This window comes from Peromyscus californicus, unplaced genomic scaffold, assembly GCF_007827085.1.
Source record: "Peromyscus californicus insignis strain IS unplaced genomic scaffold, ASM782708v3 Scaffold_11__1_contigs__length_118956290, whole genome shotgun sequence".
Lineage (NCBI taxonomy): Eukaryota > Metazoa > Chordata > Mammalia > Rodentia > Cricetidae > Peromyscus > Peromyscus californicus.
In genome coordinates, this window is record NW_026294402.1 from 17,138,678 (window position 1) to 17,163,717 (window position 25,040).

Consider the following 25,040-nt stretch of genomic DNA (forward strand, 5'->3'; position numbering starts at 1 on the left):
AAAGATATGTTGGAAATATTACCTCCAGAATTACCATCCACATTAGATTATTAGTCTGGAGATGGGCAGGAGAGGTGGCTCGGGAGGTAAGAGTACTGGCTCTGTTCCCACACAGCCGCTCAGAACTGTCTGCAGCTCCAGCTTGAGGAGATCTGAAACCTCCTCTAGCTTCTGTGTGCACTAGGCATGCAAGTGGTGCAAATACATATATGCAGGCAAAACACCCATACACATAAAATAAATTGCTAGGGAGGGATGTTTGGAGAGATGGCTCAGTGGTTAAGAGCTCTTCCTGAGGACCCAAGTTCAATTCCCGTTGCCCACATAGCAATTCACAACTGTCTGATATTCCAGTCCCAGGGGATCCAAAGCCCTCTCGGGGACTCCTCAGGTATACAGACATACATACAGGCAAAATACCCATAGGTATAAAAATAAATAAATAAATAACAAATCCTAGAGGTGATGTGGCCTGGGGTTAGTTCAGTCTCAGGGAGTTGTAGTTGGATTTTTCATTGGGCCACCAGCTCACAAATAGTGACATGGAGACTTATTATTAATTATGAAAGCTCGGCCTTAGCTTAGGCTTGTCCCACTGGCTCTTAAAACTTAAATTAACCCATTTATTTTAATCTACGTTCTGTCATGTGGCTTGTTAACCTCATCTCTCTGTACTGCCTGTGCTGCTTCCTCGAGTCTGGCTGGCAACTCCACCTTCTTCTTCCCAGAGTTCTCTTTCTACCTGGAAGTCCTACCACCTGCCTAGCTATTGGCCATTCAGCTTTTGTTGCTAGAGTTTTTCTGCCTGGCCCACAGTCAGGGCAAATCTCTCTCACCCACCAGTCCCAAGCCGCTCAAACCCGATCAAGTAAACACAGAGACTTATTTTGGTTACAAACTGTATGGCCGTGGCAGGCTTCTTGCTAACTGTTCTTACAGCTTAAATTAATCCATTTCTATTAATCTATACCTTGCCACGTGGCTTGTGGTTTACCGGTACTTTACATCTTCCTTATCCTGATGGCGGCTGGCAGTGTCTCCCCCTCAGCTTCCTGTTCTCTCAATTTTCCTCTCTGTTAGTCCCGCCTATACTTCCTGCCTGGCCACTGCCAATCAGTGATTTATTTATTGACCAATCAGCAACACATTTGACATACAGACCATCCCACAGCACTTCCCCTTTTCTTTTCTTAAAAAGGAAGGTTTTAACCTTTACACATCTCCAAAGTCAGCTTGGTATATTTGGGAATTTGGGCGTAGCTTCTCTTACTACTTCCTGCTGGAGGGGGGCGCTGTATCTTCTGGGGAAACAAAGAATATTTTAGGGTTATGGAGTAGTCCGTGAGGCTGTATCATCTGAGCCAGTTGCCTTGAAACGGTTCTGGATGTTGGATCATCTGGGCCATGGTGTCATCGGAGACCTTTCAGGTGGTCTTGGTTGATCAAACCTGATGTGTCTTAATCTTGAATAAATCCATAGCCTCTGACTTTCTGTGGAAACAAAAGCAGAGCCTCCTTTCCAAAGCAACATATCCTTACATCCAAAGTTTGAAGTCAAGGTACCTTTAAAATATACATTTTGGCATAACTCAACAGCTTTTGTAATCAAATGTTTTTCTTCAGTTATGAATATCAAAGACAACATAATCCAGATTCTCTGTGTGGTAGCCATCTTTACGTGGCTTATTTTTTTATATTGGCTTGAGCCTATTGCTTTAAACTGCAGCCTTCTAAGCCTGAAACGGCGCTGGCGCTATGGCTGCTGGCTCCGCCCACTTCAGCTTCCCAACATGGCAGTGGTACGTTTTCCGCCAGCTCTGGGAGCCATCAACTCTCAGAAATAGTGGGTCTATGCTTCTATCAAAGCAGCGTGTAGCCCAGAAACCTCTTTTTTTGTTTTGTACTAGCAAAGGCTAAATCCATCATGCAGCTTAATGTGCCACTTGCAGAGGCCTCATTCCCGCCATACTTCAGGTCGAGCGCACTTGCTAGGAACCTGCCAGTAGCTCAAACCAGCAGCTGCCGCTCATTTTAGAGAGACAATTAGGAAGCTGTTTTTAGCTCCGTTTTAGAATCTTTTTTCTCAGTTTTTAGGTGGAAACTCTTGCCACAACGTTGGACGCCATTTGTAGCTAGAGTTTTTCTGCCTGGCCCACAGTCAGGGCAAATCTCTCTCACCCGCCAGTCCCAAGCCGCTCAAACCCGATCAAGTAAACACAGAGACTTATTTTGGTTACAAACTGTATGGCCGTGGCAGGCTTCTTGCTAACTGTTCTTACAGCTTAAATTAATCCATTTCTATTAATCTATACCTTGCCACGTGGCTTGTGGCTTACCGGTACTTTACATCTTCCTTATCCTGATGGCGGCTGGCAGTGTCTCCCCCTCAAGCTTTTTTTTTATTTATTTACTTATTTGTTTGTTTGTTTGTTTTGGTTGTTCAAGGCAGGATTTCTTTGTGTAGTCTTGGCTGTCCTGGAACTAGCTTCATAAACTCCTTGAACTCACAGAGATCTTTCTGCCTCTGCCTCCTGAGTGCTGGGATTGAAAGTGTGTACCACCACTGCCCAGCCTCCTCGCTGGCTTTTAATTAGTATTAGTTAATTTGCATGTATCTGTGTATATGATGTGTGTGTGTAAATGTATGTGTTTGTGTGGATAGAAGTACATGCGTTAAGGTGCATGTGCATGTATGTGCATAGGAGTATGGAGGCCAGAAGCTCTTCACCTCATTAACTGAGAAAGGGCCTCTCACTTGAACCCAGAGCTCATCAGCTGTGCTGGGGAGGCTAACCAGTGTGCTCCAAGGATCCCATTTTCATCCCCTCATCACAGGGACTAGAAATCTGGACTCGAGTCCTGACACTTCTCTAGCAGGGATTTTATCCATTGAGCCAGTTCTCCAACACTATTTTTTTTTTTAAAGTCTGTAATTTGGTGGCCATTTTTCTAGGTTCTTCAATAAGTTTTTTCTTATTGAATGTATTTTTATTCTTTGAGAATTTCACACATTCATACACTGTATTTTTACATATTCACCCCTAATTCCTCCCTGATTCAAGCCCTATCCTGTCTCCTCCTCCTTTTATTTTTTCTTTAATATGTATAATCCACCCAGTCCAATTTGTGCTGTCCATATACTTGCCGGGGGAGGCCATCCGCCAGCACGTGGTCTACCTCCCAGGGATCCCACACACACCCTTAGAGAAAACGAACTCTCCCTCCCCAGCAGCGATCAGTTGTTTATAGTTCCTCAACTAGGGGTGGGGCACCTGATCCCCTCTGCTCCCCACCTTCTGAGTGACTTCTGTGTGAATCAGTTCAAAGAACTTCACAGCACTGTGTCCCAGGGAAGGGTGCTGACACCCTCTCCACATGCTTTTCTGGGTCCACAGGACTCGCCTGCTCTCTTCACCATTGAGGTGTTGTCCTTGTGTCCAGTGCCATCCCCAGAGGCTCCTGTGAGGTGCTTCCCACACTTGCAGGCTGTTGTCTGGGAGGAATGCCCAGGCCTGTCCTCACCACGTGCACCCGCAGTCATGTCGGTGAGAGCGGCAGTCTCGGCTCCTCTTCTCCTTTCCTTCTCAATTGGAACATTGTATTGGGGAAAAGGAAGTCACCAGTTCCCATGTGTCCAAGTAGACAAGTTGGGAAGGGCAGACAGGAAGAGCAAATGCCCAGGCCCTCAGACTCTCCCAGAGGGCCATAGCACTGGCCTCCCAGTGATCTGGCTCCCCTTTCCAGATTTCTGTTCTTTCTACAACATCCTGAAAACCTGCCGGGGTCACACACTGGAGCGCTCTGTGTTTAGCGAGCGGACAGAGGAGTCCTCAGCTGTGCAGTACTTCCAGGTGAGTCAGCACCTATCCTGGGCCAGACAACCACCCTGCTGTTACCCTCCCTGCCTTCCCACAGGAGGTCACGCGGCACAGAGTAGGCCCACTTGGGTGCTCATCCTGGCTCTGTCCCTTACTAGCTGCATAGCCTCCCCAGGTGTTCACCACTTGCTGCTAGGCCTCAGTTTCCTCATCTGTGATGCCCAAATCCCCAGGTGTTTAGAGTAGTGACTGAACTCTAGCAGTATCCTAAACCCTTGGTGAGTGTAAGGTACTGTGTCAGCAATCTTCCATGTCAGCAGCACTTGGAAGTGCTTTCCCAACAACTGTTATTGTCCCCATTTACAGATGAGAAAACTGAGGCTCAGAGAGGTTAAGTGACTTTGCTCCAAGTCACACAGCTCTTATGCAACAGAGCCACGATGAGAAAGCAGGTCTGCCTGATGCCCAAGCCTGTGGCCCTGCCAGGTGCCACGCTGCCTCCTGATCGCCTGTTGTCTTACAGAGAGACACCGCACATCACCTGCCTGGCGCTCTGAGCTCTAGGGTTTTGTTCCATCCATTCCTCTTCTTTTTGGGGACCCTAAGATGGGACAGTTGGCCCCTAGATGTTAGAACCCCATTCATGACAAATTTTGTGATTTCTTGGGTGACCTCCTGGTCCAGGTGGCATCTGTGTCCGTCAGCCATGACAACAGTGGAAGAGTCCCTCTTGGGGACTGCTCCTCAGATCCCTGCTCCCACTTCTGGAGCAGCTGGCTCTTGTCAGTTGGGTTCAGACTGGAGGCGGGTACATGACCTCCCAAGGGAGGTTTACGCTGTCAGGCCCTCCCTCCGTCTTAGGGCAGCCATGGCTGTGGCAGTCTGTTATGCCATGTGCCCTTGGTGTGTCTCTGTTCCAGTTTTACGGCTACCTGTCCCAGCAGCAGAACATGATGCAGGACTACGTGCGGACAGGCACCTACCAGCGTGCGATCCTGCAGAACCACACTGACTTCAAGGACAAGGTGAGCCAGCCGTCAGGACAGAAAGCTTCCTCAACAGAGGCTGCTGGTCCCCGAGAGCTGGGCCAGGAGCCTCCCTTGCCTCCTCTAGGTCTGCTGCCTCCTTTCTTTCTATCTGTTGTTCTGAGTCAGCCCTCCATTTTCTTTTAGTTAAGATTATGTTCATTCTTCGATTTCCTATAGAGAACACACATGTCTTTGGTCATACTGTTTTCTGCCTCAGCATAGTGGGGCATAGTGAACAGACGTTAAGTTTTACATGGACCCTAGCTCCAATGCCAGCACTCAGGAAATGTTGTCAGGAGGGTCACCAACTGTGGAATCGAGAATACTTCCTAGCATGAGGAAGACTCACTTCCATTCTAGTGTTGCAGAGAAACGAAACAGCTCTCCATATGGGAGTTGATGTTGGGATGCGTGGCTTATAAAACAGTGAGTAAGCTGGGTGTGGCAGCACGCACTTTTGATCTTGGCAGAGGCAGGCATATCTCTCAACTGGAAATCATCCAGGGTTATACAATGAGTCCCTTTCTCAAGAAAAGGGGGGGGGCTGAGAATAATGAAGGCACCCCTCTTTCCCAGTCACACAGATGACTTCTGTGGGGAGGAATTGAGCTCTGCAGCAGTAGTGGACCCCAGCTGAACCTTCTCTCATCCGTTTCAGTTCTAATTTCATCTACCAGGAGCAAGGGCAGAACCCACAGGCTGGGGACTCCAATGACACAGAGCCTCACCCCTCAACTTTAAATATCAAGGTCCAGCCCCAACTGCCTTTCCCAGGTCTTTTGACAGATGGCTCTGAGTTGGGGTGCCCACAACAGCTGTTTACCCAAGCAGCTCATAGAGCTCAGGGAAGCATTTTGCCAGCTTGTCAGAAGATTCTAAAGGATGGATGAAGATCTGGGAACAGTACTAGACAGGGAGGCCTCGCTGCTCTCTGGAGCTTCTGGCTCCCTCTCATCCCCACAGACTGAACTCAGAACCCAGGCTTTTCTGGCACTATTACTGATGGTGTGCTAATTGGCTTGGTGAGAAAATCCAGCAAGACCTGTCCACATGTTCTTGGCCTTTTTAGCTAGCATCCCTCCTCCAAGCACAGGGTACGTAGGATAGGACCCTTTTGAAGTGTCTTTGCTTGTGTGTGTGTGTGGGGGGGGTGGGTGTTGTAAGACAATACCTACTGTGTTGTCCAGGCTACATTTAGGCTCAATCTTCCTACCTTAGCCCCTGGCAGCCTGCCTCACCATGCCTGGACACCCCTCCGCCACAACACCATCACCCCACTCCCTATACTTTTGCTGTTGTTCAGTCCAGGTTGGTGATGCATACCTAGAGTCCCAACACTTGAGAGGCTGGAGCAGCAGAGGTCAGGAGGACAGGGCCATTCTGGTCTTCTCAGTATTGTGTAAGGTAGTCAACACTTTATGATCTAGGCTTTCTATTTGATGATTTGGCCCAGCTGTGGGGTTAGATAGGCATTCTGAGCATGTGTCCAGCCAGCCAGGCAAGGCTGAGATATTTGGTAGGTCAGGCATATTGAATACAGTTTTGCCTCATATATGATCTCATTGTGAAGGAAGGCACATCTCCGTGGTCTTTTTTTTTTTTTTTTTTCTTTCTCCCTTCTCTGTCTTTTTTTATGTTGGAGAGGGGTGACTTGAGACAGACAAGGTTGTCTGAGGTATCACAGGCTTGCCTTGAACTCACTATTTTCACTTGTCAAGTGCTTGAATTACATCCTCAAGCCTTATGCTAGCTAATGTCTCAGCTTTTCAGCAGGTGGGTGGGCACGGACGATGAGTTTCTGGCACCAGGACATTTCCTCCAACACCTCTCTGGTTTTCACCTCTCTGTTCTTCCCAGATCAGCAGTGTTTTAATCTTCAGATAGGGTCTCACTATGTGGTCTAGGCTGGCCTTGAATTTGTGGTCCTCCTGCCCCAATCTTGTCATTGCTGGGATTTATAGGCATTTGCCACTGTGCAAGATTGCTTTTTGTTTTATTTTATTATGTGTGAGCATTTGTTGTGTATCACATGCATGCAGGGCCTGGGGAGGCCAGAAGAGGGCATCAGATCTCCTGGAACTGCAATGTGGGTGCCAGGAATTGAACCTGGGTCCTCTGGAAGAGTAACCATCTCTCCAGCCCCCTGAAATCAATTCTTTTGTTGACACATAGTAGTTCTGCTGTTGTTTATGTTGTTTGTGATGGGCATAGTGTGTGGTGGTTGGCACATCTGTAGCCTCATACACATATCATTTTTTCAGATTGTTCTCGACGTGGGCTGTGGCTCTGGGATCCTGTCATTTTTTGCTGCTCAAGCAGGAGCCAGGAAAATTTACGCAGTGGAGGCCAGCACCATGGCTCAGCATGCTGAGGTCAGTGTCCTCCTGGGGCCTAAGCCCTTCCCTTCTCATGTCCTTCATCTCTGTACCCACCGAGAGCCCCCAGGGGATCTGGAGACCTCACTGCTGTTCTTTGTCTCTGGAACCATGTGGTTACAGGCAGGAGAGGGGAAGCCCACTGGGCCTGTGGTAGCAAAGCCACAGTGACTAAGCAGGTATCTACAAGGATGTGTTCTCCTGCCTCAGGGGCAGCGTGGCAGACACAGCCCCCCTGTTGGGAATTCTGAGTCATGTACCTGAACTGTCCTGAGTGCTAGCCTGCCTGAGCCCCATACATCCTCTGCAGATGACAACAGGATTTTGTTTTACCATATCCTTGCCCCCTCCCCCCCCACTTTCTCATGGAAAAATTAATTTTCAAGTTCAGGATTGAAAACCTGCAGAGGGATAAATACTGTGCTTTCCCCTCGTATCCCTGGCCTCCTACTATTTAGGCCCTTACCAGACAAAGAGAGTCCCCAGGTTCTCCCAGACTGTTGTGTGGATACATTCGTGAGCTTGGCCCCCCTCCCACAGCCTGTATCTCATACAAACAGGGCACTGCCAGCGTGCTCCTGGATGTTCCCAGCTGCAGATCTGGGACTGTGAGCCTCAGTGCAGCACTTTCCCAGGGCTTCCATATTAGTTCAGTCTCTCCTGCCTCTTCCTTCTCGTAACATGTGAGTCCCTTGATACACAGCCCTCTATCAGGCCCTCAATGTGTGTGAAAGACAGCTTGCCAGGACTAGGCTCTAGCTCTGGGGTAAGCACTTCCCCCAGTAGCAGGGACATTGGTATCTGAGAGCTGTCCCCAGGGAAAGCAGAGGTATGAGCAGAGACCATTCATGAGCCATTTATGGGGTTGAGGAAGACCTATACCAAGCAAGTACAGGGAGCCTTCTCCCACCTCCTACAGGTCCTGGTGAAGAGTAACAACCTGACGGACCGCATCGTGGTCATCCCTGGCAAGGTAGAGGAGGTCTCATTGCCTGAGCAAGTGGACATTATCATCTCAGAGCCTATGGGCTACATGCTCTTCAATGAACGCATGCTCGAGAGCTACCTCCATGCCAAAAAGTACCTGAAGCCCAGTGGTGAGTGTCCCATGCTCAGGAGCACTGAGCACTGAGCCTTTGAACCACAGTAGTCGGCCCCTGGGCAAGCCCACTGCTACCAGCAGCCTGTAGGTGGCTACTTGTCCTCTTGTCTGTCAGTGATCTACATACAGGGAGTGGGGGGTTTCTTTCCTCCTACCCTAACCGAACCTGCTGGCTATGGCTTCTGGATCCTCAGACCCCAAACAAGAGTTCCACTCACCCCACCTGGTATTGACAAGCCCCCAGTAGACCCACAGAGCCGCCCCTAATAGGACAGAGATGGGAGTCCAGGGATGGCCTGAACTCAGGTCTGTCACTGGTGGTCTCCTAAGGGTTGTTAATCCCCAAACTGGAAACCTTGCCCAGGGCTATGTGGCCAGGCTACTCCCCTAAGAGCTAAGAAGTGGGCAGGTGGGAATGAATACACGCCTAAGGTTGTAGGTGATCTATATGTGTAGTGATGTATGGGAATATATACAGGTGTGTGGGTGAGGTTGTACATACGTGTTTCTGTGTGTGGTGTTCACATGAAGGTGTATGCACAGGTTTATGGATGTGTGTTCTTGGGTGAAAGTGTGGATGGTGGGTGGTGTAGATATGTGTGCATATCTGAGGGTGTGGGGTATGTGATGTTTTATAGGTGTTTAAGGATGTGTGTGTTTACATGTTAAAGTATGGGGGTGGTAGATGTGTGAGTGAAGGTGTGAGATCTGAGGGTAAATAGGCAGGTAGGTGTGCACTGAAGGTATGGTGTGTGTGAAGGCATATGGGTGGGTGTACACCTCTGTGTAGGTGTATGTACATGTATAAGGGCCTGTGGATATATTTCATTTCCTGTCCATGTTCCTGGCTGACTCTCCATACCATACCTCTGGTTGAGTTCCTGCACCAAGTGGCATGTTCACACCTGCCAGTTTGTACTGGGATCTGTACTCTGCTCTGAGCACAGTAGTGCAGTCCACTTCTCTGATGAGTTCAAGGGTGTCTATATCTGAATAATTCTTTAAAGGCATAGGTGTATATGCATTTGTGGGAGCTCAGGGACCCTGGTCTAGAAGTAGCCTCAAGTAGAGGTTAGCAACCAGGCAGGTGCTGCTGACAGCCTTGGTGAATGTTGATTCCATGACTCCTCTGCCTAGGAGCCAACATTGGCTCAGTTCCTGTAGGCAGGGTATGGCCACAGTTATCCAGGTGTGTAAGAGTGGGACTCTAGGCTGTCCAGCAGCTGCCCTGGGTCCTCCTTCCCTCCCCTCTAGCTCTATTAGTGCCTAAGCCTGTGGAGTGGAAGCAGCTGGCCCTTTTGTGAGGCCAGGCAGGGGTTAGGCTAGAGACTCCTGTGAGGTGGTTTTCAACCATTCAGAAGCCCCTTTGAGGATTAAAGGAAGCAGAAATGGGTTCCTTACGTGATACCCACTTGCCTCTCTCACTCCATGCCACAGTTGAGCGTTCTAACCTAGTGTGGCTTGTGAGAGAGGCCCACATCTGCAGGCCCTGTATTCATCCTGTGCAGCCTTACCTTCCTCATATCTGCTTCTCCCTGCTACCAGCCTAGCCCCACACTGCTTATTGAGGGTCTCAGAGGACTCTACTTATGTTTCTGTCCCATGCCAACCCTGGTATTTGGGCAGTCATTACTGAGTGATGTAGCTTAACCTCCAACACTCTGTCTGGAGCGGTCCAGGCACACTTGACACCAAGAGGCTCTAGTACGTCCTTTCTTGCTTCCCAGTGCTGATGTTGGGACATAGAGACAGGCCCACTTACTTCCTAGGATGTGGAGGGCCAGTGAGATGAGAGCAAGTGTGCTGATGAGCATAGAGGCTGGTAGGAGACAAACTGATCCTAGTCAACTGATCCAAGGGCCTTGGCTCTACATAGGGAGATTTTTTTTTTTACTGGAGCTAAGGACCAAACCCAGGGCCTTGCGCTGGCTAGGCAAGCGCTCTACCACTGAGCTAAATCCCCAACCCCGAGATTTTTTTTTTTTTAATGATTTATTAATTTATTATGTACCCAGTGTTCCACCTGCATATGTGCCTGCATGCCAGAAGAGGGCACCAGATCTCATTATAGATGGTTGTGAGCCACCATGTGGTTGCTGAGAACTGAACTCAGGGCCTCTAGAAGAGCAGCCAGTGCTCTTAACCTCTGAGCCATCTCTCCAGCCCTACATAGGGAGATTTTGAACTGATTTGTGGATCATTGTTGAAAAATCAAACCACCAAAGAAAAAAGCCTCCGAGGTGGTGCCATACGCCTTTAATCCCAGCACTTGGGAGGCAGAGGCAGGCGGATCTCTGCAAGTTTAAGGCCAGCCTGTGCTACAGAGTGAGTTCCAGGACAGCCAGGGCTACCCAGAGAAACTTTTGTCTCAAAAAACAAAAAAAAAAAAAAAAAAAAGAAAGAAAGAAAGAAAAAGGCCGCTGTTCTCAGGATTACTCTGGATATGGTAGCACACTCTTAAGATCCCAGCATCTGGGAGCCTGATGCAGCAAGACCCCATCTCAGAAAAACAAACAAGCTAGGGTGATAGTGTACACCTGTAATTCCAACACTTGGGTGGAGGCTTAGTCAGGAGTTGAAGGCCTGCCTGGGTTAAATGTGAGCTTATTCTCCTTCCTTCCCACCCCACCCCTCCCACCTCCACCTGAAAAAAACTAAAGCAAAAAAAAGATTTATGTCTGAGAGTTAAACTCAGGGTCACCGAGTTCCATCTCTAGCACCACAGAATGAAGCAGTAAGCCACTTCAGTTTTGATTCTAGCTATGGTACAGTTCACACATTTCTAGAGGCCACGGACCAAAGGTGCTGCATGCTGTGGGATGGATGGATGGAGGGAGGGATGGAGGGATGGATGGATGGATGGATGATTGACAGACGGAAGGAAGGTAGGTAGGTAGTTAGGTCGGTCGGTTGGTCCATGATTGGGGATCTCAGGGTACTCTGGAAGCTCTACCCAGCCTTGCAGGATGTGCTGCCCTGACAATAGCACTCCTCCCTGCCCCCTCCCCCACTCCCAGGAAACATGTTCCCCACCATTGGTGACGTCCACCTCGCACCCTTCACCGATGAACAGCTCTACATGGAGCAGTTCACCAAAGCCAACTTCTGGTGAGTGCGCCCTGGGTGTCCCAGCCAGGCCATGGGGCCTGCCTGCTTGGGGATGGACCCAATACCCAGGTGGGCCCTTGCCTCTCCTTTTTTCTCTTCCCCTCAGTAGGATCTGAAGGACATGGGCTAGATGAGAGCCAGCTAGGAAAGAAAGCAGGTGACTCCACCTGCCTCTCTTGCTACTGGTGACCTCAGGGTGGGGTTGGGGATTTCCACAGGTACCAGCCATCCTTCCACGGAGTGGACCTGTCGGCCCTCCGAGGCGCCGCTGTGGATGAGTACTTCCGGCAACCTGTGGTGGTGAGTAGTGTATAGAGGGCACTGCTGGACTGATGAGGTTAGGGCTTCACCAAGGCCTCACCCAAGCTCTGGAATCTAGAAACCCTGCTTCTCTCACCCCTCACTCCCTCTGCAAAGCACACGCACCAACCAGCAGGATGGCTCTGTAGAAACTTGTTTGATTGAATAATACATAAAGCCATGGTTCGGTAACCAAGAACTAAATAGGTGGGCTGGAGAGCTGGCTCAGCAGTTAGGAGCACTACCTGTTCTTCCGAAGGACTGGGGTTCAATTCCCAGCCCCCACATGGCAGCTCACAACTGTAACTCCAGTTCCAGGGACCCTGACACACTCACACACATGAGTATATACAGGCAAAACACTAGTGTATATTAAATAAATAAATCTTAAAAAAAAAAAAAGAATCTCAATAGGCATTATGGTTCATGCCTGTAACCCCTGCATGCATGGCAATCAGGAGATCCAAGCTAGCCTGGGATCTTTCTCATAAAAACATGGTAAAAGGTAAAAGTAACAGGAATGGAGAGATGACTCAGCAGTTACAAGCACCCACTGTTCTTGCAGAGGATCTGAGTTTGGTTCCCAGCACCGTATCAGATGGCTCACAATGGCCTCTGAGGGCACCTGCACTCAAGTGAACATACACAGAAAGAGAGGCAGAGACAGAGAGGACAAATGCAATTAAGGAAAGAAAAATTGGAGAGATGTTTCAGTGGTTAAGGGTACTGGCTATTCTTCTAGAAGACACCAAAGGACCTGGGTTCAATTCCCAGCATCCACATGGCAGTTCACAGCCATCCATAATGGGGCATCAGACACTGTGTTGTATAAACTTAGATCCAGGTAAAAGATCCACACACAAGCTGGGCGGTGGTGGCACACACCTTTAATCCCAGCACTCAGGAGGCAGAGCCAGGCAATCTCTGTGAGTTCGAGGCCAACCTGGTCTACAGAGTTCTAGGACAGCCAAGGCTACACACAGAAACCCTGTCTCGAAGGGAAAAAAAAATCCACACACGTAAAGTAAATAATTTTTTTTTTGCATGGGTAGGTGTTTTGCCTGCATTTATGTCTGTGTGCTGCATGTGTGCAGTGCCCACAGACGCCAGGAAAGGGTGTTGGATCCCCTGGGACTGGAGTTCCAGGGGTTGTGAGTTGCCTTGTGGGTGCTGGGAATTGAACCTAAGTCCTCTGAGAGCAGCCAGTGCTCTTAACCTCTGAGCTGTCTCTCCAGCCCATCAGTTAGTTTTGTTTTATTTTTATTTTTATTTTTATTTTTTTATTTTTTTTTTTTTGGTTTTTTGAGACAGGGTTTCTCTGTGTAGCTTTGCGCCTTTCCTGGAACTCGCTTTGGAGACCAGGCTGGCCTCGAACTCACAGAGATCCGCCTGGCTCTGCCTCCCGAGTGCTGGGATTAAAGGCGTGCGCCACCACCGCCCGGCCTTGTTTTATTTTTAAAGAAGAGTGGAGAGTACTAGTGGTTCTTGCAGTGGACCGTGGTAGCTCCAGTTATGGGGCTCGGATGCTCTTTTGGCTTCCACAGGAATTGCATGTACCTTGTATACATACATACGAGAAAACACACCGAAAATAAAAATTAGTAAATGGGGGCTGGAGAGATGACTTAGCACTTAAAAGCACTTGTAGCTCTTGCAGAGGGCCAGGTTCAATTCCCAGAACCAACGTGGTGGCTTACACCCATAACTCCAGTTCTAGGGAATCCAGTGCCAGGTACATTTACATATATCTAAAGGAAATAAAATTTCAAAGACATCAAATAAGTAAGTCTTTCTCAAAAAAATTTTTAAAATAATTAAATTTTATTTATTTGAGACAGGCTCTCAGTATGTACACTGCCTGGCCTGGAACTCAGAGCTCTGCCTGAGTCAAGAAAAAAGTCTTAAGCCAGGCAGTGGTGATGCATGTCTTTAATTTCAGCACTTGGGAGGCAGAAGCAGGTGGATTTCTGTGAGTTCAAAGCCAGCCCAGTCTACAGAGTGAATTCCAGGACAGCGAAAGCTACACAGAGAAACTATCCAAAAAAATCCAAAAAAAAAAGGAAAGGGGGGGGGGGGGCGGAGTCTTAACTCTCAAATGTGTGCTTACAGATGCATATTTATTAAGCTTTTCCTCAAAGTATAGCATAATTGGTATGTTACTGTATCTCCATTTCTCTGTCATCAAAGAACATGCACTGAATATTTTCAGACCCTTGGACAGTTGAGACTTGCTCACAGTCTAGTGTGCAGTGCTCAGCTAATGCTTTGTGTATGCTTAGAAGAAATGAATGTTAGCAGGGTATGGTGGTGTAGACTTTAATCCCAGCACTTAGAAGGCAGAGGCAGGAAGATCTCTTGAGTTCAAGGTTAGCCTGATCTACACAGTGAATTCCAGGGCAGCCAGGACTACACAGTGAGATTCTGTCTCGGAAAAACAAGAAAAAGATGTCAGTCATTGCTTAGTAGTACAGCCTCATATCCATGTCAGGTAGGTAATCATCTTGGTAAAGTCTAATTACCTTCTTTATGACAGGGTGTCACTATGAAGAACTCAAATTGCCCTTGAAATCACAAAGGTCCTTTCAAGCGCTGGGATTAAATCATGTACTGGGCCTGACCCCCCCTCCCCCCACTACCACCACCTTGTTTACTAAATACTTAGGTTGTTCTTTTTTTTTCTCATTATTTTGATTGGGATATTTTTCCCAATTTTTTCTATTTTGGCCCTATAGTTTTTTGGTTTTTTTTTAAAGATTTATTTATTCATTATGTATACATTATTCTGCCTGCATGTATCCCTGCAGACCCAAAGAGGGAACCAGATCTCATTACAGATGGTTTTGAGCCACCATGTGGTTGCTGGGAATTGAACTCAGGACCTTTGAAAGAACAGCCAGTGCTCTTAACCTCTGAGCCATCTCTCCAGCTCCTGCCTTATAGTTTTTGTTCTATATATTTTGAAAGTGTGTTATTAAGTGCGTATAGGTCTAGAATTATTATAACATCCTGTTGGATTAGTCCTTTTGTCATTATGAAATCATTATATTACCATTTGCTTTAAAGTTTTAGTCTGTTTTTACCCAATAATAGTGCAAGGACATTTTCTTGAGTTGTGTCTTTTTTTTTCCCTTTGGTTTTTCGAGACAGGGTTTCTCTGTGTAGCTTTGGCGCCTTTCCTGGAACTCACTCTGTAGACCAGGATGGCCTCTAACTCAGATCCACGTGCTTCTTTAAGTGCTAGGATTAAAGGCGTGTGCCACCACCACCCTGAGTTTCTACTTTTGATGAACATGAAATGTTTTATCTTTTAATTCCAGTGCTTAGCCTGCTTACACTTAATATAATTAATAACTGGTCTGTAGAAGATATTCAGTCTCCCCTACCCTTAATGTCTTTTTCTTTCACTAGTCTGGGAGACTCTTGGACAGTGTGTCGTCTCTCTTAGTGAGATTTCTGTCTCCGTCTCTTTCTCTTCTGGAATCTAGTTGTATGTACAGTAGTCAGTCACTTCAGCAAGATGATTCTTTGTCCTTTAGAGACTATCACACTTCACAGTGCACACTGGCCTTATAGGTGTGTGTCACCACATCTGGCAGATGAATCTGAAACTTTTCAAGTGCTCAGTCTTCCACTTCAGTTCCCTTCTCTTCAATGTCTTACTTGCTCTTTAGCTTTCTCTTCTGTTTCTTTAGATAGGAGTCTCACTAACTTACATTGACCTGGAATTCACTGTGTAGCCCAGGCTGGTTTAAACTTCCAATCTTATCACCTCAGCCTCCCAAGTGCTGAATGTACGGGCGTGTGCCCGAGGCTGAACTCATCTTTTTTTGTTTTTTGTTAGTTTGACATAGGGTCTCACTGTGTAGCCCTGGTTGGCCTCAAACTCCTGTCTCTGCCTTCTTAGTGCTGGGATTAAAGGTGTGGCCCACCACACTCTGAATTCATCTTTTAAATATTTGTGTATTGCTTGGCAACATATATATTGATTCTCTCCACTTTTACATGGGCTCCAGAATTGAACTCAGATAGCCAGGCCTGCACAACAAGTGACTTCACCTGCTGAACCAGCTGGGTAATCCTTTTTTTGTTTTTTGAAACAGAGTCTCACTATGTGGCCCTGTTGGCTTGGAACTCACTATATAAAGACAAGGCTGGCTTCAAACTCGGAAATCCACATGCCTCTGCCCCTAGAGTGCTGGGATCAAAGGCTTGAGCCACCAGGCCAGGCTCCTGTTTTTGTTTTCTGCTTGATATCTCCATATGTTGCTTAGCATAGGCCCAAGTGAGAAGGTACCACCACTTGCTGAGTAGGTGGGAATATAGGGGTTGCGGTCATATTGTCATCCTAAGGTTGCTAAGGCTTAGCTCAGTGAGGAGTGCTTGTCTCATGTGCATGAGGCACATGGTTCAAACCCCACCCCCCATAGGGTTTCTCTGTGTAGACCAGGCTAGCCTGAAACTCAGAGATCCACCTGCCTCTGTGTCCGCAGTGCTGGGGTTAAAGGTGTGCGCTATCACCCAGCTCCAGGCTTCAATCTCAACATGAGAAAGAAAAAAAGCACAGCCAAGTTCTTGCTGCACCCATTGGAGTCCCCACTACTCAGGAGACTGAGGCAGAATGATCAGGAATATGAAGTCAGCATGGGAGGATGGCTCAGTTGGTAAATTGCTTGTTGCTATGCAAACCTGAGGCCTGAGTTCATGAGTTCATCCCAGAACCTTATGTGTGTGAGTGTTCTGCCTGCCTGCATGAATGTCTGTGTACCACTGTGTACTTCCTGTTAGAGCCCAGGAAGATCAAAACAGCGCATCAGTTCCCCCTGGAACTGGAGTTACAGAGACTGTGAACTGCCATGTGGGTGCTGGGAATCGGCCTGGGTCTTCTGGAAGAGAATAGACAGTGCTTTTTTTTTTTTTTTTTCTTTCCAGTACTCTGGAAGAGAGTAACCACTGAGCCATCTCTCCAGCACACCAGCCAGCCTCTTGAGCCTCCCTTTCATTCTTTGTGTACTCTGATGTCTATGGTGAACCAATCATGGTTTAATTAAACAATGACACCACCACCACCACCACCCAAAATAAAAGGACATGGTGGCACATGTGGTGGATAACCTTGGGTGTATTCACCTTTGAAACAAGGTCTTTCATTGGCCTGGGTACACACAGGACTTTTATGTTATTCATGTGCTATTTCACTCAGTTACACTATGAACTCTGAATTTATTTGTTTAAGAATATTATATAGGCTGGGTGGCAGATGATTTTAATCCAAGTGGATCTCTGAGTTCCAGCCAAACCTGGTCTTTATAGGAGACCCTGTCTCAAGAAAATTAAAAACAAAAAGAAGTGTGGTGGCGTAGGCCTGTGATCCCAGCACTCAGGAGGCAGAGGCAGATGGATCTCTGTGAGTTTGAGGCCAGCCTGGTCTACAGAGCAAGTTTCAGGATGGCCAGAGCTGTTACACAGAGAAACCCTGTCTTAAAAAAAAAAAAAATTAAAACAATGAGGCACTAACTGTATTACTTGTCCCTGTGTATGTGTGTCTACAGGTTAAACTTAAGTGCTAGGGCTGTGGGGTTTGGGTTTTGGGTTTTTGAGACGAGGTTTCTCTATGTAGCTCTGGCTGTCCTGGAACTCACTCACTCTGTAGACCAGGCTGGCCTCGATCAGAGATCTGCTTGCCTCTGCCTCCCAAATGCTGGGATTAAAGGTGTGTGCCACCACCACCCAGCTTTGATTTTGAGACGGGGTCTCACTATGTAGCTCTGACTGGCTTGGAACTCACTTATGTAGACCAGGCTGGCTTTGAACTTAATATAACATTTTGAGGGGTGTAGTCTAATTGCTGTCTCTGGTGTCACACCTAGCAAGTCTGAGAAAGGCAAGCTGGATTTAGCCAGATAGCAGAGGTTAGTGCCATGGCCAGGCCTGGAGGACAAGGGGAGGCATTGAGGCTTTCCCCTTCTTCAATGGCATTGCAGCACAAGCTGGGTCACACCTGTCATCTTGCAGGACACATTTGATATCCGGATCCTGATGGCCAAATCTGTCAAGTACACAGTGAACTTCTTAGAAGCCAAAGAAGGCGATTTGCACAGGTACCCTTCATCCCCTGGGCACCCATGGCCACCGCTACCCGCCCTACCAGCCGCCATGCTCCACCCCTGCACTCCTCACAGTCACGTACTCGCCACCCCCCTCGGCACTCACGGCCAGCCGCTGTTCCCCCAGCTACCCCTCCTACTCTCCTCTCAGATCGGGCTTCTGCAGCAAGCCATGCCCTTTGCCTTGCAGGATAGAAATCCCATTCAAATTCCACATGCTGCATTCAGGGCTGGTCCATGGCTTGGCGTTCTGGTTCGATGTTGCTTTTATCGGCTCCATGTAAGTATGGCACTGCGGGGGCTCTTTGCAGCTATGGCCTGCAGGCCTGGCTGTGTCCTAACTCCTCAGGTGGTTTTTCCTATCCAGAACCCAGGGAGAACCATGGGGGAGGGGGGGTGCTTGTCATTTCCTCAGCAGCTACCCTGAGTGCCTGGCCCTTATGTGTGTTTGTCTCAGTGCATGGGTGTCAGGGTGAGTAGGGACCCCATGGCCACGGTTTGGCTGTGCACATGCTTGCCTGTGCCTGCCTGGAGTCCAGCCAGCCTTAGCCCTGAGACCCCAGGGGAGCACTCAGGGAAGGCCCGTGGGGTGATACCAAAGTGTGTGGGTAGTGGCACAAGTGGTGGTGCCACCCAGTGAAGTACACCCATCTCTTCTCGACAGAATGACCGTGTGGCTATCCACAGCCCCAACAGAGCCCCTGACCCACTGGTACCAGGTCCGGTGCCTCTTCCAGTCACCGTTGTTTGCCAAGGCCGGGGACACGCTCTCAGGGACATGTCTGCTTATTGCCAACAAAAGGTGCACCCTGCCACCCATCCAGGGCTGGATAGGGCAGTGGCACAGGGGTCCACCAGCCCAGCTGCCTCACAGCCACCTTCTCTATCCCCCAGACAGAGCTATGACATCAGTATTGTGGCCCAGGTAGACCAGACGGGCTCCAAATCCAGTAACCTGCTGGACCTGAAGAACCCCTTTTTCAGGTAGCAGGGTTCTAGTGGGAGGAGGGGAGGGAACCAGGAGCCCCACAGCTCTACCTACAGTGAATCTCTGCCACAGGTACACGGGCACGACCCCATCTCCCCCACCTGGCTCACACTACACATCTCCCTCCGAGAATATGTGGAACACAGGAAGCACCTACAATCTCAGCAGCGGGGTAGCTGTGGCCGGTGAGTCTGAATGCTATTCCCAGACAGCTGGAGGCCCGTGGTGGCAGCCGAGACCCCACATCCCCAGAGCTTGCCTTGCTCCGCCCCTGACACTCCACTTTCTGGTCAGGAATGCCTACTGCCTATGACCTGAGCAGTGTTATTGCCGGCGGCTCTAGTGTGGGTCACAACAACCTGATTCCCTTAGGTGAGTGTCTCCTAAGATCTATGGCATGGCAGGGGAGGACTGGGATGTGCCAGTGGCCAGTTCAATAGCCAGTGCTTGGTCCTCTGCCACCACTGTTGCTGTCGTGGTCACCTCTTCCTCTTCCTGGGGACTCTAGCCCTGTGTGCCTCTCCACCTTGGTCTGCCACCACTCCATCTGCCCTTCCCACACCAACCATAAGAGTGGAGTGGGCAGGCTGGGGGCGGTGACGGCTCCCTTCCTCCTTCTTTCCTCCCTGTCGCTGCGCAGCCAACACAGGGATTGTCAATCACACCCACTCCCGGATGGGCTCCATAATGAGCACGGGCATTGTCCAAGGTAACAGGGTAGCGGGGCCGTGGGCGGGGGGCCTCCCGCCTGGCCTGCGCACACGCTCAAGCTACCAGTGGGGGCCAGGCAGGCTTAGGGGTCATGCTGGCTCCTCAGTGCCCATGACCTGCCCCACAGGCTCCTCAGGTGCCCAAGGAGGCAGCGGTGGCTCCAGTGCCCACTATGCAGTCAACAACCAGTTCACCATGGGTGGCCCCGCCATCTCCATGGCCTCACCCATGTCCATCCCAACCAACACCATGCACTACGGGAGCTAGGTGCCTCCAGCCGCAACACCACTGCGCACTGACAGCACCAGGAAACCAAATGAAGTCCACACCCAGTGCAGCTGGTGGCTGTCCCCCTTGTTCTGGAGAAGCGTGAACACCCGGTCACAGCCCTCTTTGCTATGGGAACTTGGACACTTTTGTACACGATGTCGTCGCTGCCCTCAAGTACCCCCAGCCCACCCTTTGGCCCCGAGCGCGTGTCGCTGCCATATTTTACATGAGATCCTGTCGGGGCAGCCCTCATCCAGTTCTGCCCTCTCCACTGACCTGGCTTTGACATCTGGAAGAGGCAAGCCCCCCTCCCACCCCACCTCACACACACAGCTGCGCCTGACCAGGCAGGAGGAGGTCAGCAGCTGCTACCACAAGACCTGGCAGCACCCATCTCCCAACCCGTCCTTGCGCCTGCCCCTCACCTGGGGTGGTAGCACAGCCAGCTGGACCTCACGTTCAACTACCAGGCCACATGGTCACCATGGGCGTGACATGCTGCTTTTTTTAATTTTATTTTTTTACGAAAAGAACCAGTGTCAACCCACAGACCCTCTGAGAAACCCGGCTGGCCGGGCCCAGCCAGCAGCCCCTGTCCCTAGGCCCAGAGGCTCTAGGTGAGGGGTGGCCCTGTCGAGCCTTCAGGGCGGGCGTAACCCCCTCTCACCAAAGGGTTCACCTCACACTTGAATGTACAAAACACCCAGCTGTCCAAAGGCCTCTAGCCCCTGCTTCCTGCTACTGTCCTGTCCTGAGCCCTGAAAGTTCCCCTCCACCAGAAGCTGAAACAGGCAACCCAGAGGGAAAGTCACCCAAGACCACTGGGGCAGACAAAAACCTCAAGGATCTGTCACAGAAGGAAGGAGGGCATCCTCTCCCTGATAGCTAACATAGGCCTGTGTGCTGCACTCCACATCCATGCTCCACTTCTTCTCAAGACAGCATCCCTGGAAAGGGGCCTACTAGGGACCTCTCCCTCCAGACAGAAAAAGAAGAAAAGCAAACAAGTAAGGAAGGGCAGTTTCTCCCCTGCTCCCTTGCCCTAGAGTCCCCACCTCAGTGGCCAGATCCCAGGCTGGGCCCATGCCCACCACAGGTACTCCTGGCAACGGCTGGACCTGCCCTGTGCCACTCCCTGACCTGTCAGGGAAACAGAGGGCCCACAGGCAGTCTGGGAAACCGGGCGCTTCTGTCCATCAGTAATACTCCCTGCTCGGCTGCCCCTCCCCACCTTTATATAAATTCTCTGGATCACCTTTGCATAGAAAATAAAAGTGTTTGCTTTGTAAGAAAAGCCTGCAAAGTAGCAGGGTTGTCTCCAGGGTCCAAGAATCCTCCAATCTTCACAGGGAGGGCAGGACAGGTAATAGCCCCTTGAGTTTGGCCTGGAAAAGAGAGACTCCTAGGAGTGACCCCAGGGAAAGAAGGTGAACCCTTATCCACAACAGAAACTGTCCCTCACCTGCAGACCTGGCCTTCCTAGAAGGTTGTCATGGACCGGGCTGAGGTGGGCAGCAGGACACTGGAAGACAGAGGTGTGGCTTGGGGTGCTGGTATCACATGTTCCAGAGGCAGTGGCTGGAAGAAGTACAGCTGCAGCAAGAGTTGGGGGTGAATGTGCAGTTGGGTGGCAGCAAGCTGCACCCCACAGCCCTGCTGAGGACCACATGGACCCCTACCTTACAACCTAGAGCCAAGAGGGCGTGAAGCAGTACCACCACAGACAGCAGTGCTGCAGCCACCAGCCTCGTATCCTCGCGGACAACAGGCCACAGGGTGAACACCAGTCCAGCAGCTGACAAGGCCAGGGCCAATGCTCCAAAGAGCCACTGCAGCCACTCCACTGGGATAAGCCACAGGACCTAGTGTGACAAGTGTAGCTGGTGACCACACAGGGTGGGCCATGCCGCTCCCACCAGTCCCCAGAGCCAAGCCACACTCACCACGGTGGGGATGAAGACAAAGAGTGAGTAGCCATAGACACAAACAGTCTCCAGGAAGGTGTACAGCCCCATGTGCTCCCTCGTGCCCTGGCGCCACCGGAGGAAGCCCCACAGTGCCAGCGGCACTAGCCACGCGTAGCAGTAGATGGTGATGCCCGCTACTGTCACTAGGAATGCAATGTGGGCAGTCACTGAATGCAATGTGGGCAGTCACTGCATGCCCTAGCAGCCAGGAGCTGAGCCCACCCACCTGCTTACCCTTGTGGAACTGGGGGCTGTAGTGGATGGAGGGGTCCCGCCTCTGTGCAAGCACCAAAGTGAGATTGCCAGTAACCGCCAGGACAAAGGCCAAAGTAGCACAGATCCAGAAGGGACCTGCAAAGGAGGACATGGAGTCCCAGGTCTGTCACTTCCAGGAAAGGTGGCTATGTCCTGTTCAAGTGTGGTAAGACCCCAGACCCCATTTGACTCTCCAGATCACCGGTGACAGGAGCTGCCTCTGGGCTCATCCTATCTTTCTGGACATACCTTCCACAGTGCCTCAAGCACGTGGCTTTTTTCTCTTCTCTGACAACATTCTTTGTAGGTAGAATAGGATTGGTACTATTCCACTATAGGCAGGATCTTGTCCAAACCTGAGGCTTCATGAATGCCACTTTTAGCTGTCCACTCCCAAATTGCTCCAGGGCACTGAACTGCACACTTAGGTATGAACTTCATGTGGGTGTCCTGAGCCCCTACACCCTTGATCTTCTCCTCATACCTGCCCAGCTTTTCCTGTGTACCAGTGGCAACTTGCTCTTGGTAGACTGGGTAGAAAGCCACCCTGGCCTTTCCTAATCCTCTTGGCTGTGGGAATACTCTAGAACCAACCACTCTGCACTCAGCCTCCACTGTAATGTCTGTCCCCTGCATTTCAACAGTGCCAGAGGAGAGCCTAAAAATACTTCACAAAGATCCCTTCTCACCACCATGTGGGACCAATATACTCACCCTCTCTCTACCCATGACCTCCCAGCTAGCTGTTCCTTACGCTCCAGTGACCTATGCAACTCAGTTGTGTTTGTTTCCACCATGGGGCCCAGAAACTTTCTGGGTCCTCCTCTAAGCCTCTCCCCACCAATGTAAACAAAACTTACTTGCCTACTCAGAGGCGTTCCTGACTTCCTTAAACCAATGATACCACTCATCCTCTAAGTTAGCCCTAAGTTAGAAGGTAGTAACCTTCTGCATCCTGTCTTGGGGTCTCCCTTAACTAAACACAAATTTTACTCTTACTGACTGCCCTGCTCAGGGCCTGGCACAGTTCCATATCTGTGGAGTGAATACTCCATTGAGTCAAACAGAAGTCTTATTTACCATATAAGTCAGGCCGATTTCTAAGATGGTACCGCACAAAGTTGTGGCCAGGGTGAGGCAGCAGCGAGCCTTTGATCCGGTCCAAGACCTGGAGAGCAAAGCCAGGGTCCAGAATGAGAATCCTAGCATTCTGAGAGGCATGACCCCTCTAGACTTCTAACTGCCTTGCCTACATCCTAACTGAACAAGCTCAGCTGTCCGCTCCAGGCTGCTCATGGGGTGTCTCTATGGCTTGTGGTCTTGGCCCCTAGCTCCTGCAGAACATGTCACCACTCTGAATGTGGGCTTTCAGTCCTGCCACCTCAACTTCTCTTTTTATTTATTTTATTTTATGTGCATTGGTGTTTTGCCATGGGTGTTGGATCCGCTGGAACTGGAGTTACAGACAGTTGTTTACAGCTGTGAGCTGCCATGTGGGTGCTGGGAACTGAACCTGAGTCCTCTGGAAGAGCAGCCAGTGCTCTTAACCGATGAGCCATCTCTTCAGTCCCTCTCAACTTCTTGCAGCCTCTCCTCCCAGCCACAGTAAGGACAGTCCCTAAGTTCTAGATGTTCTCCCTCCATCTCCAGGCTGTGCCCTCTCAGTAGATCTGGTTTATCAGAGGCTGGCCTGTGTTCCACATTCATATCTGCTCAGTCTACTTATTCCTCTCCTGTTCTAAAGTCTTCATGACTTCCAAACCCAAACTTCAGCTCATTAGTGGGGCCTGCATTCAGGCCTAGTGGTGCCAGTCGTGGCCCTAGCTACACAGGAGGCTTGAGACAAGAGGAGGACTCAAGGCCTGACTGGGAAAGATGCCAAGACACTGGCTTTGTAATCTAGTTTTGCTTTCCAGCCCTACCACAACACACATTCTATCCAAATTCAGTGCCCCAAATATAGTGGCTGAACCCCAAGCAACTCCAAGCCCTTTCCACCAAGTCCCAGGTCTTACCTGGGAGGTGTCCACATCAAAAAAGCCCTGATAATAGTCAAACGTCCAGAATCTTGGCTGTGGCTTTTCTTCCCGTAGAAGCTACAAGATAAGACTTTCAGAACCTGCCTGCTTAGCCAGGATAAGGACAGAGGCAGGGCATGGGGGCCCGGAGACTCACCGATGTCTTGTCACCCTCTTCCTCCACCTCTTCGGCTCCATAACCAATACCTGGTCCCACAACCACAGCCACGTGTTCCCGTGAGGTCAGCGCATCACTTTGGCTTGTAGTGGCTGCATCTGGGGTCTCTGCCAGAAGATGTGTGGCTTCCTCAAACTCTACGAAGAGGCAATATGGAAAGGTGTTTGGAGTCTGAAAAATCCTTTTGGCCCACTGCTCATCAACCTGGGCTGTGGGTGCCTCACTGCCCTCCCCTACGGACTGAGTTTCTTCAATTTTTGACGTAATTTAGGTCCTGGGCAGACTTGGAGGCTCTGGTGTGCCTGTTTGCATAGTGATTGCAGGGACTGAGTCCGGAATGAACCCCAGGCTCATCCTGGGATCTGGGTCCCAGCTGCCTGTGGTTCTAGCCTAGGACAGTAGGAGCTCAGACCACTTCGGGCCCCACTCACCATGGAAGGCCAGTTCGTCAGCCGCTGCCATGGTTCTTTAGAGGCGTCACCGCATCGCGCTCTGTGAACAGAACTGCATCAGTCCCACAGCCCTCCTCAGGACTGATGCTTCCGCCTCGAGTCCTGCCTGGAGCCTAACACACGGAGTGAGACCAGCTCCACGCCAGGGCCCTGCAGGTGCACCCCGCCCTCCTCACCTGAGAACCTAAGCTGGCGTGGACCGTGCTCCGTGCGCGTGCGCGCGGCCAGCCTACCCGTCAGCGCCCACCCTCCACGCAACGGCAACATCCGGCGCTAGTCCGGTTCTTAGTGGGGTCCAGTGAGGAACTACGTCCGGTGTCTTGCGCTTGCGCAGGAGCCTCTCCGCCCTTTTCTTTCCGGCACTAT

General features: G+C 50.1%; 2 protein-coding genes across 5 annotated transcripts in view; one reads left to right on the plus strand and one right to left on the minus strand.

Annotated features, from left to right (window-relative positions):
- The window catches only part of Carm1 (coactivator associated arginine methyltransferase 1), a 50,317-nt gene extending 29,207 nt beyond the window's left edge, over positions 1–21,110 (plus strand). Inside the window, exons 3-16 of one of the 3 annotated variants that reach the window (XM_052754210.1) lie at positions 3,745–3,851; positions 4,739–4,843; positions 7,108–7,218; positions 8,141–8,318; positions 11,341–11,431; positions 11,650–11,731; positions 17,744–17,829; positions 18,026–18,115; positions 18,500–18,637; positions 18,730–18,819; positions 18,896–19,008; positions 19,118–19,195; positions 19,464–19,532; positions 19,662–21,110. In XM_052754210.1, coding sequence (XP_052610170.1) covers positions 3,745–3,851; positions 4,739–4,843; positions 7,108–7,218; positions 8,141–8,318; positions 11,341–11,431; positions 11,650–11,731; positions 17,744–17,829; positions 18,026–18,115; positions 18,500–18,637; positions 18,730–18,819; positions 18,896–19,008; positions 19,118–19,195; positions 19,464–19,532; positions 19,662–19,801 — 1,478 coding nt within the window. In that variant the 3' untranslated portion in view covers positions 19,802–21,110. Of the gene's footprint in view, positions 1–3,744; positions 3,852–4,738; positions 4,844–7,107; positions 7,219–8,140; positions 8,319–11,340; positions 11,432–11,649; positions 11,732–17,743; positions 17,830–18,025; positions 18,116–18,499; positions 18,638–18,729; positions 18,820–18,895; positions 19,009–19,117; positions 19,196–19,463 lie in introns of all 3 variants that reach the window. The other 2 variants (XM_052754200.1, XM_052754218.1) reach the window with 2 other exon arrangements.
- On the minus strand, positions 20,301–24,962 carry Yipf2 (Yip1 domain family member 2). Of its 2 annotated transcripts, XM_052754240.1 has the most exons (10): positions 24,851–24,962; positions 24,654–24,714; positions 24,202–24,359; positions 24,042–24,122; positions 23,107–23,194; positions 22,006–22,122; positions 21,748–21,914; positions 21,484–21,666; positions 21,267–21,397; positions 20,301–21,189 (listed from the first exon to the last, which is right to left on the minus strand). In XM_052754240.1, exons 2-9 carry the CDS (start codon positions 24,682–24,684, stop codon positions 21,284–21,286), a joined length of 939 nt encoding a protein of 312 aa, XP_052610200.1. In that variant the 5' UTR covers positions 24,685–24,714; positions 24,851–24,962; the 3' UTR covers positions 20,301–21,189; positions 21,267–21,283. The 2 variants fall into 2 exon arrangements, with proteins under 2 accessions (XP_052610200.1, XP_052610190.1); XM_052754230.1 differs by lacking the exon at positions 24,851–24,962 and having other exon boundaries at positions 24,654–24,767.
- Positions 24,963–25,040: the final 78 nt, after the last annotated feature.